We start from the raw sequence: 16,473 nt of genomic DNA on the forward strand, positions 1-16,473 counted from the left end.
TGACTTTTTTTCGACACGCTATACTATGTTTTTCGACATACTATGACTTTTTTTCCCTCTTTTTTCGACATACTATACTATGACTTTTTTCAAAATACTATTCTATGATTGTTTTTTGACACACTATTCTATGACGTTTTTGTGAGCTTTTTCGACATACTATACTAGGATTTTTTTTTCCCCGACACTGACTTTTTGTCACTTATCAACATACTCGTTTTTTTTTTTGACAGACTGTTTTTTTTTACTTTTTTCAACATACTATATATAGTATGACAATATTAGACAATTATGTCAAAAAAAATGTAGCTGGTTTCTTTTTTTTTTCTTTTCTAAAATGCTATACTATAACTTTTTTTAATCACTTTTTTCAAGATACTATGGCTTTTTCTCACTTTTTTGACATACTATATTTGTTGGAACTCTAGTATTGCCCTCGTCAGATGGTACAAAACTCTCCATTCCAGGACCAGCAGGCTTAAGGGTAGCTTGCTCCCCTTCACCTTACTGGACTCTGCACTTCAGTGACATCAATCATACCCACTGTTAAAACTGTTCATACTGTAAATATCATATATATTCACACCCCTTACCATTTATTCCACATACTGTTTATTCAATGTGTTCTTCTGTATACATGTTGTACATTCTCTTTTGCACTTCTGGTTAGATGCTAAACAGCATTTCGTTGTCTCAGTACCTGTGCAATTACAATACACATTCATTGTGCCTGTACCATTGTCTACTATGTTTGGTGTAATGGTGCCATTGTCTGTTTTAATTAAAATGTGAAGTTGTGTGTTTTGGAAAATAAAGACTTGAATGGCTTTAATAATCATTTAAAAAATGTTTCTTACACTTTACTTGCAGCCATCAAGTAGTGCTCATACATCCTCATTATTGTGTGTCATACATTAAATACACATAGAAGAATAAACTTATCCAGCATATACATAGCATTTTATTGATGTTTACAAGACATCAGACAAACCGGATCAAGCCAGAAAAACTTTCTCGGTGTTCCTTTCAGCAACGTGGACCTTCAGGTATCACAAAAATCAGTTGATCTCATAAATGGCATCCTGAGAAAAGTATATAATTGGGTTGGACTTATCACATGTAAAAATAAAACAAACCAACACATTTTATTTTATATTTTCAGCAGCAGTTACCAAATGTTTGTAACATGTGCTCCAGTTTCTGTTAGCTCTGGGTGGAATAGCGGAGTGTATCGGCAACAATATTTATTGCTAAGTTCTTTGATATGTGCAAAACCCAAAATAGAAAACACTGAGTGAGTGAAAGAACAAAATAACTTTTCTATAGATAACATAGTATATCTAAAAAAAGTGATAAAAATGTCATAGTATAGTATGTTGTAAAAAGTCACAAAAACATCAAGGATGTCCAAAAAAAGTCAAAAAACATGTGGAAAAAATGTCATAGTATGTTGAAAAAAGTCACTAAAGTCATAGTATAGTATGTCAAAGTGATAAAAAGCCATAGTATAGTATGTCAAAAAATGTGAAAAAAGTCATAGAATAGTATGTCCAAAAAGTCACAAAAACATAGTATAGTATGTTGAAAAAAGTAAAAAACAACATAGTATAGTATGTTGAAAAAAGTCTATAGTATGTCGAAAGTCTTTTTTTTTGACATGCTATACTATGATTTTCGACATACTATACTATGACTTTTTTTCCTTTTTTTTTTCTTCAACATGCTATATACTGACTTTTTTTCACCTTTTTCAATATTCTATACTGACTTTTTTCGACATAAAAAAAGTCACAAAAACGTCATAGTATGTCAAAGTGCTAAAAAGCCATAGTATAGTATGTCGATAAATGTGAAAAAAGTCATAGAATATGTCCAAAAAAAGTCACAAAAACATAGTATAGTATGTCCAAAAAAGTCAAAAAACAACATAGTATAGTATGTTGAAAAACGTCTATAGTATGTCGAAAAAGTCACATGACTTTAAACATCACAGTATAGTTTGTCGGACAAAAAAAATCAGATTATATTTAACTTTATTGTCATTGTGCAGAGTACAAGTACAAAGACAACAAAATGCAGTTTGCATCCAACCAGAAGTGCAATGTGATATTAAAGTATAGACAGGTGGTGCATAGGCAGGACAATAAATATATTTCAGTGTTCTAAGAGCAGAATAAATATGGCTATGTAATATGAACAATGTAGTTGTGCAGGATGAATATAATGAAGAGCAGTAAAAATATGGCTATGTATAGGTGTAATTACAGTATGTACATTTGTAAATAAATATATAAATAGAACAGCATGGAAGGGATAGGGTAGTGAAAATTGTCCGGGTGGGCGGGGGCTTAGTAGGTTAATTGTCACCGGGATGCAGAGTTAGAGTTCAGTAGGGTGACAGCCGCAGGACAAAAAGCTTCCTCTGAACCTGCTGGTTTGGGTGCAGAGAGACCTGAAACGCCTCCCACAGGGGAGTGGGGTGAACAGGCTGTGGTTGGGGTAAGAACGGTCTTTGATGATGCTGCACGCCTTACGCAAGCAGCGGTTGCCCTGGATGGCCTCGATAGAGGGGAGTGAGGAACCGGTGATGCGTTGGGCAGTTTTCACCACATTCTGCAGTGCTTTCCGGTCATGGGCAGAGCAGTTGCCATACCAAACTGTGACACAGTTGGTGAGGATGCTCTCGATGGTGAAGTTCACCAGGATCTGAGGAGGCAGGTGGACCTTCTTGAGTCTCCTCAGAAAGAAGAGACGCTGGTGAGCCTTCTTGGTCAGGGTAGAGGTGTTGAGGGTCCAAGAGAGGTCCTCAGAGATGTGGACACCCAGAAACTTGAAGCTGGTGACACGCTCCACCTCAGTCCCGTTGATGAGACCGGGGGTGTGTGTGCTAGCTTTAGACTTCCTGTCCACAATGAGTTCTTTGGTCTTCTTGGTGTTGAGGGGATAATGGTGTTGATTGCTGAACTAAAGTCAATGAACAGACATTCTCACAAAGGTGTTGCTATTGTCAAGGTGGGACGGGACAGAGTGAAGTGCCATAGAGAAAGAAGTCAAAAAATATAGTATGTTGGAAAAAGTCACAAAAACGCCATAGTATAGTATGTCAAATAGTCATAAAAAGCCATAGTGTAGTATGTCGAAGAATGTGGAAAAAAAAAAGTCATAGTATGTCAAAAAAATATATATAAAAAGTCATAAAAACATCATGGTATAGTATGTCGAAAAGAGATATTTTTATTGATTCCAAAAAATGGGAAATAACTGTGTTGCAGCAGCAAAATATCAGACACACAGCACACATACAGATAGATTAAATGATAGTAAACAATATACATGAAATAATAATTGAATACTACAAGAGCAATATTTAAAATATATACAATTTGGAAATAAAATGTACAACTGTTTAAATAGATATAGATAAACTTAATGTGCAAGTTGGGGAGCAAAAATGACTATCACTAGTAATGATAGGATGTACATAAACCTATTGTGCAAGGTGCATTCAGTGCAGTTGTGATGTATATGAGTCTTATCTCACAAGTGTTAAAAAGTTGAATTGCCTGTGGTAGGAATGATTTCCTTTAGCGGTCCGTGCGACATCGAAGCTGTCGGAGCCTCTTAGAGAAGGAGCTCCTCTGTTGGACCAGTGTGGGGTGGAGAGGGTTGTCGGGGTTATCCATGATAGATAAGTTTTCCAGCCTTCCAGTGATCAGTTTTGTTCATTGTTGTTTTGTCATAGTATAGTATGTTGAAAAAAAGTCCAAAAACACCATAGTATAGTATGTTGAAAAAAGTCATAGAATAGTAAGTTGAAAAAAGTCATAGTATATGTTGAAAAAAGTCACAAAAACATCATAGCATAGTATGTCAATAAGTGATAAAAAAAAAGCCATAGTATACCATGCCGAAAAACGTGAAAAAGTCATAGTATGTCAAAAATGAAAAAAAAACATGGTATAGTATGCCGACAAAAAGTCACAAAAACATCATAGTATGTCGAAAAGTGATAAAAAAATATATATATATATACAGTATCATACAAAAGTGAGTACACCCCTCACATTTTAGTAAATATATCTTTTAATGGGACAACACTGAAGAAATGACACTTTGCTACAATGTAAAGTATTAAAGGAACACGCCGACTTATTGGGAATTTAGCTTATTCACCATAACCCCCAGAGTTAGACAAGTCGATACATACCCTTCTCATCTCCGTGCGTGCTGTAATGCTGTCTGACGGCTCCAGCGGCATCAGGCCAGCACAGAACATGCAGGTGAATGGTTCCAGTAATCCTACTGCTCCGAATAAGTGACAAAATAACGCCAACATGTTCCTATTTATGTTGTGATTTATAGAGTCACAGCGTGTACAAAAAACAACGTAACATGAGACACAGCCGTCTTCTAACTGTAAACAAACCGGGAACTATATTCTCAGGTGGAAGAATATAGTACTTGGGCGGAGTGATATGCGCGCAGCAAGCCTGTCTGAGAATATAGTTCCCGGTTTATTTACTGTTAGAAGATGGTCTTCAACTGTCCAATTTGGATGAGCTAGTGCAAATTGTAGCCTCATTTTCCTATTTTTGTGGAGATGAGTGGTACCCGGTGGGGTCTTCTGCTGGTGTAGCCCATCCGCCTCAAGGTTGTGAGTGTTGTGGCTTCACAAAAGCTTTGCTGCATACCTCGGTTGTAACGAGTGGTTATTTGAGTCAAAGTTGATCTTCGGTCAGCTGGAATCAGTCGGCCCATTCTCCTCTGACCTCTAGCATCAACAAGGCATTTTCGCCCGGAGGACTGCAGCATACTGGATGTTTTTCCTTTTTCAGACCATTCTTTGTAAACCCTAGAAATGATTGTGTGTGAAAATCCCAGTAACTGAGCAGATTGTGAAATACTCAGACCAGCCCGTCTGGCACCAACAACCATGCCACGCTCAGTCGCTTAGATCACCTTTCTTTCCCATTCTGACATTCAGTTTGGAGTTCAGGAGATTGTCTAGACCTGGACCACACCCCTAAATGCATTGCAGCAGCTGCCATGTGATTTGTTGATTAGATAATTGCATTAACAAGAAATTGAACAGGTGTTCCTAATAATCCTTTAGGTGTTTTGAAAACCATTAACTACAGCTGGCCTTTAGTCTTTCTGAATTTATTCTTGCCTACTGTGTATAATATGCAGTTCACACTAACACATTGCAGATTGTTATAGTTAATTTTATTTGTAAGTACAGATAGAACATTATTTCTTTCCTTTCTTTGTTCACGCCAGCTCATCCTTCCTAGGACTTAAAGTAAACTACTTCAGTAAATGAAAAATGATTTAACTAAATATTAAAGTAGGATAATTTAGAAATGAAAGGAAATTTGAACGATGATAGAAATTCTATAAACTATGAATCTGCAGGTATTGATGTCTGCTAAACTTGAGAGTAAACAGTTTTTCATAAAAATAGAAAACAAATGTCACAGACCCGATTTTTTACTTACTCTGCGACAGTTCACCTTTTGAGTGCGAGCTCAAGAACAGGTCATTGTTATATCCCTTTCTGAAACAAAACATTTTCCAGCTGTGTATACTTTTTCTCCAATTTATTCTTTTTTTCCCCCAAGACACTGAAGAGTAGTACATTGTCGTAAGCATTGTGTTATATTCACTGCTGGCTAAGACATAGAAACAGAGCGATACAGTTTACATTATCGCATGAGTTGATGCGGTCATCTTACATGTGCAAATTTACACTGTTGAGAGAAGGGAAAGGGGAATGGAGGGATGAGGCAGGAAAAGCAGCTAGACAAGGACAGCCAATAAGGAGAAGAGGAGGAGGGAACTTTACATTATTGTGCAACAGCTTGTCAAAAACACACATTCATACAATCCCTTAGTTCAACTACATCTCGTTCAAAAGATTTACAGATTGATAAAAGCAGGGGCTATAGTGAACAGGGGTGAGTGAGGAGAAATATTGGTGTTCTAATTAACTGCAGCATCACTGCTCAGTATTGATGCATAGTTCAAAAGGGGACTCATTCTGGGAGGTAATGGAGCACAAATGCTGAAAACAATCCAGCCAAGTACAAACTTCAATTTTTGTGTTTTGCTTAATGTATTCGGTCACAGCTGCCCACTCGTTTTGGGAAAGGGACCTGTTGTAGGGTCTTTTCTGTCTCACTGTCCCAAACACTTCATTCACTGTATTACAAACAGATTGTGACCCTTCCTTTCCTACTTTGATATGTGAACTAGGCAATTTTTCCTGTCTACTTTCACTGGTCAGGGTGGCTAAACATTCAATTCAGCATAGATCACTTTCAGGTTCAAGACCTTCAACTAGATTAAAAGGCCTGGCATAGCTAGATCATCTGACAGCTGAGTAAGGGTGCCGCTGCATTGCTGTTAAATATTTTGGAGATAACCATACCACAGTGAGGTGTATTTGGCTTGGTTTGCTTTTGATCCAGGCAGCACTCAAGGGCTGGGAGTGTAAGCGTGAATATTTTTGCATCAGTGTGTATGAAGATTTAGACTGTGTTCTCAGCTCTGGATGACTTAGTCTTAAAAATTTGCCCTCCCACACACACTAGAAATATAAAGCTGAGTGCGGCTACTAGAAGTCTCCAGAGTCTTTTATTAGTCAAGCTAATTTCACATCATTGGGCAGAATTAATTCATAAATCAATCAGTGGAGCCTCAGAAAATGCCACATGCCTCCAATACGCCACCATGTAATCCCTTTTGCACCTAGCATTAAAATCCCCATAAATTCAGAAGACCATTCACCATACTCGCTGCCTGCCTGGAGCTGCTCCACTGACAACTTTTCTAACATCACACCAGAGACACCTCAAGACTCTGACTTTACACCTCTGAAAATGATCCACGTGGGCCACATGTAAACCAACTATAACAGAGGTACTTTGTAAAAACACAAATCACATCTCTAATCCTGTTTGGTGTCTCCAACATGGCCTACAGCTTCATTTCAACAATGTCACTATTTATGGTTTAGGGATTATAAAGACAGGTGAAAATGGGGAAACATTTAACACCAGCATAGATCTTTCAAAGAATAAACCATCTACTATTACTGATACAGTAACATACGGTTTTTCTGTTGTGCTACTCTTCTTGTGAAAATATTTTTAAAAGGTTGGACAAAAAGATTGTGATTTATTTTCTTTAGCCCCCTGGGTAAACATGTTTACTTTGTTTTAACTATGAAAAAAAGCTAGTTTAAATGCTACCAGTGAAACTAATGTGAGAGATTGATAATGTCTTGCATGCTACAAAAATATTGTTTCTATTTGATGATCCTCAAGTCTATTCTTTTCTGTCTGAACCCTGCTGATTAAGTAGTCATTAATATAAAGTTTCACCTACGCACTCTAAATATATTAGGCAACACCAACAGCATAGAAATGGAAATTGTGGCATTTTATTGCAAGTAGACCTGTTAGTGTTATATGGTTAGCTCATCACGTTTAAGACTAGCATTTACTTAATGGAATGTCTTTCTAAAATATGTTATTTTACACAAGTTGACAGGACATTAATATATGTACTGTTTTGACCTAATCACCACACCTAGGGAACTAAATTGTTTCATTTGTGGTTCAATTCAATAAGGAATTAATATATTATTTAGGATTGTCATTATCTACTATTTACACCATTCAGGTGTTTGGATATGTGCTTCATTTTGTGTCCCTAGCGTAAATGTACAAATGGGGAGCCAAAATGTCTTAAATCCTCCCTATTCCTCAACCTCACCTCCCTCCCTCCCTCCTCTTTCACACTACTCCTCGATTTCCAGTATCAGGTCATCTCCCTCCAGGGAGGTGTCGGCGGTGACATAGACAACCTTAACGGTACCGGCCACCGGGGAGTTGACCACGGTCTCCATCTTCATGGCTGAGAGGACACACAGCGGCTGACCCTTCTCCACCTTTCAGGATTGTAAAGACAGTTCACAGAGCATTAAAACCATGAGTCAAATGTACAGATCACTGAATGAGCACTGGAGTCAAAGTTCAACTTCATTTAGAAAAAGGTGCTCAAAGCATCGGCCATGAAGGCTGTTTTTCTGGATAAACGTTAGGAACCATAAATGCAAGCCTTACCCTATTAGAGCCAGTAACACTTACTGTGAATGTGAGTTTCAATTTAAAGTGTATGTTAACTCAAATTACAAACATAGCTGTATGCAGGAGGTGAATGGACTTTCATTTGTGGTGCTCAAAGCACTGAAATTGACAGTGTCCCTGTTGAACTTCTGAAAATTTAAATTTTCAGTGTTGTGAGCACCACAAACAAAAATTCAATTAATCATCTTAAAGCTGGGTATTGGACCGAGTGTTGGAGGCTGTTAAATACTGAACGTTGAATGTCTAGACAAATTCATTCTCTACTTTGATCAGACACTTTCTGATTTAAACCACACGTTTACCAACAGAGTACTTAGTTGAGGCAGAGTTCTTGTAGAACTGCTTGTCTTCAGAGGTTTCTTTTTTGTTAAATTAAAATTATCTTCCTCAAAGCACGGTAACTAAAAAGCCAAACTTTACATTTATAAAATTCAGTTTGAAAAGTATATTTTAAATGTGGAACTCTGATCAAAAAATAAATTGACAAGATTACATAGCAGAGCTATCTGCAGGGCTAGCTACTAGATGTCAATCCAATTTGATAAAATATTTAAAAGAGGATAAACCGGTTAACCATAAACTAACCTTGGATCCCACTTCCACTTTGATCTCCAGGACTTTTCCAGGCATGGGTGCTCCCACCTGACCCTTGATGGACTTCTGAGCCTTGGGATGGAACTTCATTTCCTGGGGGGAGACACACGAGATATTTCATGCATCCGTCTGTCTGTCCAGTCAATCATCCATCCAAGTCTTCCACACACACCTGCCTCCGTTGATCCACTCATCCAGCCAACCATCCATCCATCCATATAGTCATTCCCATTGAAACAATTGTGCCTGCTGAGCCTCCATCTACCTCTTACAACCATTTGTTTCTATGAATACAAATCACCTGGGATTGCCAAGAACATCAGTAAAGAACCATACCCTTCCTCTTTCTCCATTTATTTATCATTCACCTGCAGTCATGTAGTCTTCTCTCACGCCATCCTCTCACCCATCATTTACTCATCTACCAACATAGACCTCCCTCCATCCCTTCGGTTTACCTTCATGGCGACAGTGTCTTTAACCAGCACAGATCTCAGCTGTCCATTCAGCTCAAAGAAGACCTCTCTCTGGCCGGCCTTGTTCAGGTCACCCAGCGCCAGCGCCTTGATGTGGAGGATCTTTCCTCTCTCCAGTTCCACCTGAGATCAAACAAAGCCAGCGAGACAGAGGAGGATCAGAACAAGTGGGGAGGACAGAAGAGAGAAAATGGAATAGGAGGGAGAGTGTGAAGTAGGAAGGCACAGAAATTAGATTATGTTAGAAAATTGAAATTAATACATGGGTGCCTAGCTCACAAGTCCAGCTAAAGCAATAAGAGAGACTGCAGAGCTTGGTGAAATTAAAAAAGAAGTTAGTGGAGCAAGACAAGCACAATGTTTCCTTCTATTCCTTATTTCTTTTTACCCTCACGCTGCCCTGGAATGTTTCCCAGCATGCACTTGTTGGAGGGCAGGGACAGATTCATTAGAGGAGATTCATTCACTGTACCACTGTAATTAAACTGCTTAATAAATAAATCAAAATAATGTAGCATCTTATGTTTGTGAGAATTTAGTATTTTACACTTATGCACGCTATTGCATCACATTACATTTGTGAAGGTCTGCTTTTATCGGCTGCCCATTTGGGTTTGTTTTTAATGAAAAAGGTGGAGCTCCTTAATTGGCCTTTTTCACAGCACACATTTTGACTTAGACTAGGAAAAGCACAGGTTTTACTAATAACATTAGTAAGCCGTGAGAATTAGATGGATGGTAGAGATGGGAATGATTCACTATGAATAAACACCATATCCATTAAATATCCATATATGTTTGGTTTTCAGGCACTTTATTATTAAAAAAATATTATTACTATTATTAAGTGCTAAGTTGCATATATCAGTTTCCCAGCTGTCAAGACTTGGACGTTGACATGAACATGACAGTGATAAATACTATGTGAACACAACATGAATGGGTCTATGCTGTATCTCTATCTGTGTGTTTCCACCAGACATAATAATTCTGACATCAAGTAGAGAAGTGGTATAGAGATAAAGAGACAGGCTGGCAGGCTGGAGGATGTAAAATAGTTCCCCAGCCTTTAGTAGAACTGTAAACTCTGTGGCTTTACTTGCCACCTGTAAAGTGTCATTTTAAGACAAAGACATTACTCTATCTCTCTGTATCAGCACGGGACACACACTCATATCAATTCTGATCACTGCTAAGTTCTGCCCCCCGACACCGGCCGCTGTACTTCTTCATTTATCTCACGCCTGTCCTCAAATCTCTCATCTCAGCGGTCGGAAACTCGTTTATCCGTCTTTCCATTTGTCCAACTTCCTCTGTCTGGCTTTCAATCACTCTCTTTGTCAGTCCTCCCATGTGTCACAGCTTTCCATTTTGGATTGTTATTTTGCTCCCCATTTCCGGGGTTCACTCTGTCTCTCCTGCCGCTGTTCATTTCCTTCATCTGCCTCTTTTGCTTCTCTTTATTCTGTCTGTGGCTCTCTGTCTTCCCTCTGCTGTCTATCCACCCCTTTTCCTTGACCCTTCCCCTCTCATCCTTTTTGTTTCTCACATTGCCATCTCAGCTATTGAGTCTCCATTGATATTCCAAACTAAGTCTCAGTGCGTAGATGAAAAAACACGCTGCTGCAGGTATGTATTGATCTCAATTTCATTCTGCCTCTCTCTTTCTCTGGCTGCCCTGACTCTTCATCCGTTTCCCTCACTCCATATTTGGTAACAAAACCTTTCTTTGCACTCAGTCTTCATTTCCCCATTTCTCTCTCCACCCTCCTTTGCACTGAACTTCTCTCCAGCTTGTGCCGTTTTGTCGGGCTCTTTGCAGCACTTTTGCAAAAACATAAATAAAAATAAATTATATATATGTATGCCTTCCCCTTTCCAACTGTGTGGCTTCAACACTACATCTCCTCACAACTGTTCCCATGAAAAATACAGTATGTGTCTTCTTTGAAGAGTTGCGAAAGATTTATGAATCTCTTGAAGATGATTTTGTCCAATATGTAACCGTGTGTATGTACAGTATTCCAGTTTTATACAGAGCTAAAAAGACAACTTAGTGTCGACATCAAAAATACCAGATGCATCAAGACTTTTACAGATTAATCAGACAAGCCCACACACTCACTACTTACTGCTTACTCCTAACTGCTACACTGATGTTGCTACCACCTCCACTGCCGTTGCCTTCAATTATCTGCTTTCATTTTTAATCCAATTCAAGGTAAAATACCAAGGCTCATAAACGTTCTGTCCCAAACATTCAAGCAGTTATTCAGCTGAACAGCAAATAAGGATGCAAAAATAAATTCTCTTTTTTCTACAACGGCCTTCTGCAACTAATGAGACAATATAAGTGCATGCTAATTAACAGATCAAAACCGTGTCTCAATTCCATACTATAAATTCTTGCTGTATATTGTTAGTGTATAAAATGGTACCTTACTGCTTTGTACTTACTTGAAATGATGCAATACTGTGATACATTAATCAAATTAGATGTAGTTTCATTCAACCCGAATACGATACAATAACCGGAATTAATTTGCGTTTCCAAGTAGCTCCGCTCAAAAGAAGAAATGAAAAGAGAAAAATACACACAGAGCTAGATAACAATAACACATACAGTAGAAAGATGAAGACATCAACAGCCATGGCAAAGAAACATGTTTCATGATATCCTCGGATCCAGATCTTAATTGGTAGCACTCAGATTTTGGTTTAGTAACAGGATAGACTGATGTATCTAAACCAAGGGACTCTAAATCGTCTGTTGAAGTTGGTATTCATAATTTAAAACACGTATGGAGTTAAAAGAGATGTAGCTAGCACGTCTGAGCATGCTCTTTGTGGATTGTTTGAGTGTGCAACAGGTTGACCAATGATCTTAGCGCAAACTTTGAGTTGATTGTATAATTTAGTTTTAAGTTTAGCAGATAAGCTGCTTAGCCAGGCTGTGCTGCAGTACAGCATGACACTCTGAATCACTGAGTTATAAAACCGAGCCATAATCTGGCTGCTCGTTCCATAGAGACCTAAATGTTTTTCTCACGATTTTGCATTTATCTTTTTGTTTTTAGAGATCGTCCTCAGGCTGCCACACCACCATCCACAGTGCAATATTTGTGGCAAAGCACTCACAGTGAAGTTAAGGACTACAAGTCGATTGCTTAAGCATCTATCCATGACTCAAGTCAAAGTACAGACATTATACAAAAGTGTGTTGATACCAGTTACTACCAACGACTCTTCGTGGATTCATCACTTGCCCTTTAGGGTTGCTTCAGAACAATTCACATATCTAGGAATAGAAGTAACAAAAAAGTTTTCCAATTTAGTTAAGGCTAATTTTCAACCCCTGTTGTCTAAACTTAAATCCATGATCAAGTTCTGGAGAACGCTTCCCATTTCTCTTCTGGGTAGGGTAAATGCAATTAAGATGATATTTCTCCCACAATTTTTGTACATGGTACAGAAGATTCCCGTATTTTTGCCCAAATCTTTTTTCAAAAAATTTGACTCTATTCTGGTTCCTTTTGTCTGGGACTATAAAGCCCATAGGATTTCTAAGCAGCACCTATGTAAACCCGAAGTACAGGGTGGGCTCGCCCTACCTAATTTCCTCTATTACTATTGGGCGGCAACCTGAAGGTTTTGACTTCATGGATAGATTCTACCATGATAGACGGGGAGAGCTGGCTGAGGCTGGAACAGGAGGAATGCCTCCCATATTCTATTAACGCAATTCTTCTATCACCCACAGGTATAACTAATTCACTTTATAAATCATAATTCTATTCGAATCTGGAAACAGTTAAAGGCACATTTTATATTCATCCAGATGTCGTTCTTGCTGTCTATTTCAACTAATCCCTCCTTTCGCCCTTCAATGTTAGACAACGCATTTTATATTTGGAAAAATTTTGGGTTACGAAATACAGGGGATTTATATGTGAATGGAAAATTTGCTTCCTTTCAGCAGCTGTGTAAGAAATATAATATTCCTTCAAATAATTTTTTTAGGTTCCTTCAAATTAGAGATTTTGTAAAATCTTACATTCCTAATTATGTAGATGCCACACCTATGTATCTGGATACATTCTTGGAAAAGCGTCATAGAGATGGTAATAGCATCTCCTCTTTGTACAAGGCTTTAGAACAGGTGAAAAGTCCTTCGATGGAGAAAATTAAATCTGCCTGGGAAGAGGAATTAGCGCTTAAAATCCCTAGCGAAATATGGGAAAGCAGTCTTGGAACTTGTTCACAAGTGTTCCATTAATGCAAGACATTGTCCTATTCAGTTTAAAGTGCTTCATAGGCTTCATTATTCTAAGTGTAAACTGAACAAAGTTTTTCCAGAAGTGTCTCCTTTATGTGACAAATGTCAAATCATAGATGCCAGCCTGTCTCATTGCTATGTTATGTGTCCAAAATTACAAAGTTTCTGGAATAAGATTTTCCAGGTTTTTTCAGATGCACTGGGCATACATTTTGAACCAGATCCTATTTTAATTATACTTGGAGTTTCTGAGGAGTTTTTGAGACTAACACTGGTGCAACAACATTTTGTTTCATATGGTTTAATTTCTGCTAAGAAACTTATTCTTTTGTTTTGGAAGAAAAAGGAAGTTCCAACTCTTAAACTGTGGCGGACAGAGTTGACTGGTATACTACATTTAGAATTAGGTATGCTCTAAAAGACTAGATTTTGTTATTTGAAAAAACGTGGTCCCCTTTTATTTCTTTTTTGCAAGCTAGTGATTAATCTGTATGCCTTCATTACCTGCATTTACCACTGGATAGCACTTTTGGGTGGGGTTGGAGATTGAGAGAGAGATGTATTTTTGTTAAGTTGTCAGTTTTATGTTTGCAAAAAAAGTGTAGTTGCAAATGATCGTCTGCTGGAATACCAAATAAAAACATTTTGAACACAAAGTACAGACATTATTTTTGATAACTCGTGCTCTGCATTGACTTGCTGGTGCAATCAGTTCATTACTGGGTATGCCTTATCAAAAGAATGCCTCATACAAAATGAAGACATTTTTAACAAAGAATTTGTGCCCCCACACAAACAAACCTACATAAATAAATTGAAAGTTGTTAAAATTCTATTAAACCCAACTCTAACCGCCCAGCCTCCTCCTTTTTGGTTTCTTATTACCATACATGTGATAGCATCTCTGGTGCATTATGTATGTCCCCTATCTCAGTGATGCATTTGCTGTGTTCACATCTATATCGCCCACATTTATTCAGGCTGACTTATGATGTTAAATTTAACTGCTTATGCCTTTTGTGCTATAGTATCTCTGACTGAAACATGTTTTAGTATGCTTCACATCATGTCTCTGATATGACTTTATTAATAATAAAAAATAATAATTGACTAGTGTTGCCAGTGACAGAGTAATGAGGGCATGTGTTGGTGTCTGCACTGACAGGGTGTGTATGACTGGGTCCATGTTTGTGAAAATCTGTTGTTTATATTTCCATCAAACGTGATTAATACCATACTGAGTCATCAGCATAGCCAGATTGGTCGATTTCATTTACCCATGTGTACGTGTATATGAATATGAATGCACTTCAGATGCTAGGAGGGCTTAGTCTAACTCAACATGACTCAAGTTTGTCAGAAATTGTCTGAAAGATGCAACGATGATATATAACTCAGAATCTTTACAGGACATTAAGAAAGTATGATACAAAATTAAAAAATAAACAGTAGTGATTATGTCCTCCCACAACATTCACTGCACAAAGAGAAATCTTCCAGGCTCACTGTTCACTCTGGCTGATAAGGCTCTCCGACTGGATTTGCAACAAGCTTGAGAAAGTGCTTAACAATACCAAATGATTACTGTGAAAGCCTTTCTATCTACTTCCCACAAAATCAACAATTCGGTGCTTTAGGTCTAGCTTGGCGCTCAAAAAGATCTGGTGCTTAAATGTGTTTCCATAAAGATTTGCGCTGTGTGCCTCACACACTAGCTGCCAAGAGCTCAAAAACAGCTCCTGTTCCAAATATACAGGTAATAGTGTGGTTGTGCCTAAGTACAGCAGGGGTCATCTCTGTAAGGACAAGTGCCGTCACTGTGGATTTACCACAAACGCCAACAAAGGCTCACAAGCTCAAAGGCTTTCCGTCTGCCTCATCTTCTGAAGATCATTCATTTTATATTGCAGATCATTTACCAGAAGAAAAAAAAACATTTACTTCTTCCTATAACTATGGTGTCCTTTGTTTTATTAATCCTGTACCAGTGCTGAGACAGGCTGACACTCTACAACACCCACACTGTCTGTGGCATCTCAAAAGGTTCAAAGATATTTAACACTCGCATCAAACTGTCATGGGTAATACATGCACACACCTCATATCACCAAAAAGTCAACTTGTCAGGAATTGAGGCAACTCCATTTTCTCCAGTGACATCTATGTTTTAATATTTTCACTGCATCTTTGACAGGTGTCATATTATTAATACTTAGCGAGAGATAACCCCAGCCACTAAACACAGACAAAGGAAATGTAAAACATTAGGACACTGATGCAACATGCATCCAATGCTCTTCAACTACACTGCAACAAATGTATCTGCTACATAATGGAGTGGCAGACATGAGGTGAGCGAATATGAACATCACTTTAAAAACTGAATTGGATTAGTAATGACAACAGCAAGATCAATTGTTCCTAACAGGCTTTTATAGATTAGATAGACACAGATTTATGTCCCATTAAAAACCAGTGAGGGAGTTTTCATCACTTTTGATCTTGCCTATCACAAATAAAGGGCTGGATGTCACAAAACTTTCCATGTAGATGAAAACTTATCTGAAATTATTCTTGATCTATCCAAATTTTACAAAAATATTAAATGGCCCATTCTAGAATGGGTGAAAACATTTGACCTCTCTTTTGATAAACAAGTTCCAAAAGTTGTTCAATCATGTTTTTTATCAATTGAGAAGCATCTAAAGAAATCAGGTTTTTTTTTCTTCGTCATTTATGCTTTCATATCATCTCAGTAGGATTTGTGTAATTCATCGTATTTAGGGTTAAGCCCAAAAAAACCAATCTCTTCAGCGAGTAGAGATTCTCGTCAGATCATATCAGCCCCGTTTCACTGGTTACCAGTAACTTGTGATTTTACTGATTGCCTTTAAAGCACTTCATGGCATATCTCCCTCTACTCTATTGCTGCTCCCCAATGAGCCAGAGCGCAGCCTCAGATCTTCAGTCCCAA

The 16,473-nt window shown here is 38.0% G+C and overlaps 1 protein-coding gene across 2 annotated transcripts in view; it reads right to left on the bottom strand.

The window, feature by feature from the left end:
* Positions 1-5,585: 5,585 nt before the first annotated feature.
* The window catches only part of pcxb (pyruvate carboxylase b), a 327,945-nt gene continuing 317,057 nt past the window's right edge, over positions 5,586-16,473 (bottom strand). The window contains exons 25-27 of one of the 2 annotated variants that reach the window (XM_028606107.1): positions 9,206-9,346; positions 8,739-8,840; positions 5,586-7,954 (exon numbers count right to left, since the gene is read on the bottom strand). In XM_028606107.1, coding sequence (XP_028461908.1) covers positions 7,805-7,954; positions 8,739-8,840; positions 9,206-9,346 — 393 coding nt within the window. In that variant the 3' untranslated portion in view covers positions 5,586-7,804. The remainder of the gene's footprint in view (positions 7,955-8,738; positions 8,841-9,205; positions 9,347-16,473) is intronic. The other variant, XM_028606108.1, reaches the window with a different exon arrangement.

Source organism: Perca flavescens, chromosome 19, assembly GCF_004354835.1.
Source record: "Perca flavescens isolate YP-PL-M2 chromosome 19, PFLA_1.0, whole genome shotgun sequence".
NCBI classification, from domain to species: domain Eukaryota; kingdom Metazoa; phylum Chordata; class Actinopteri; order Perciformes; family Percidae; genus Perca; species Perca flavescens.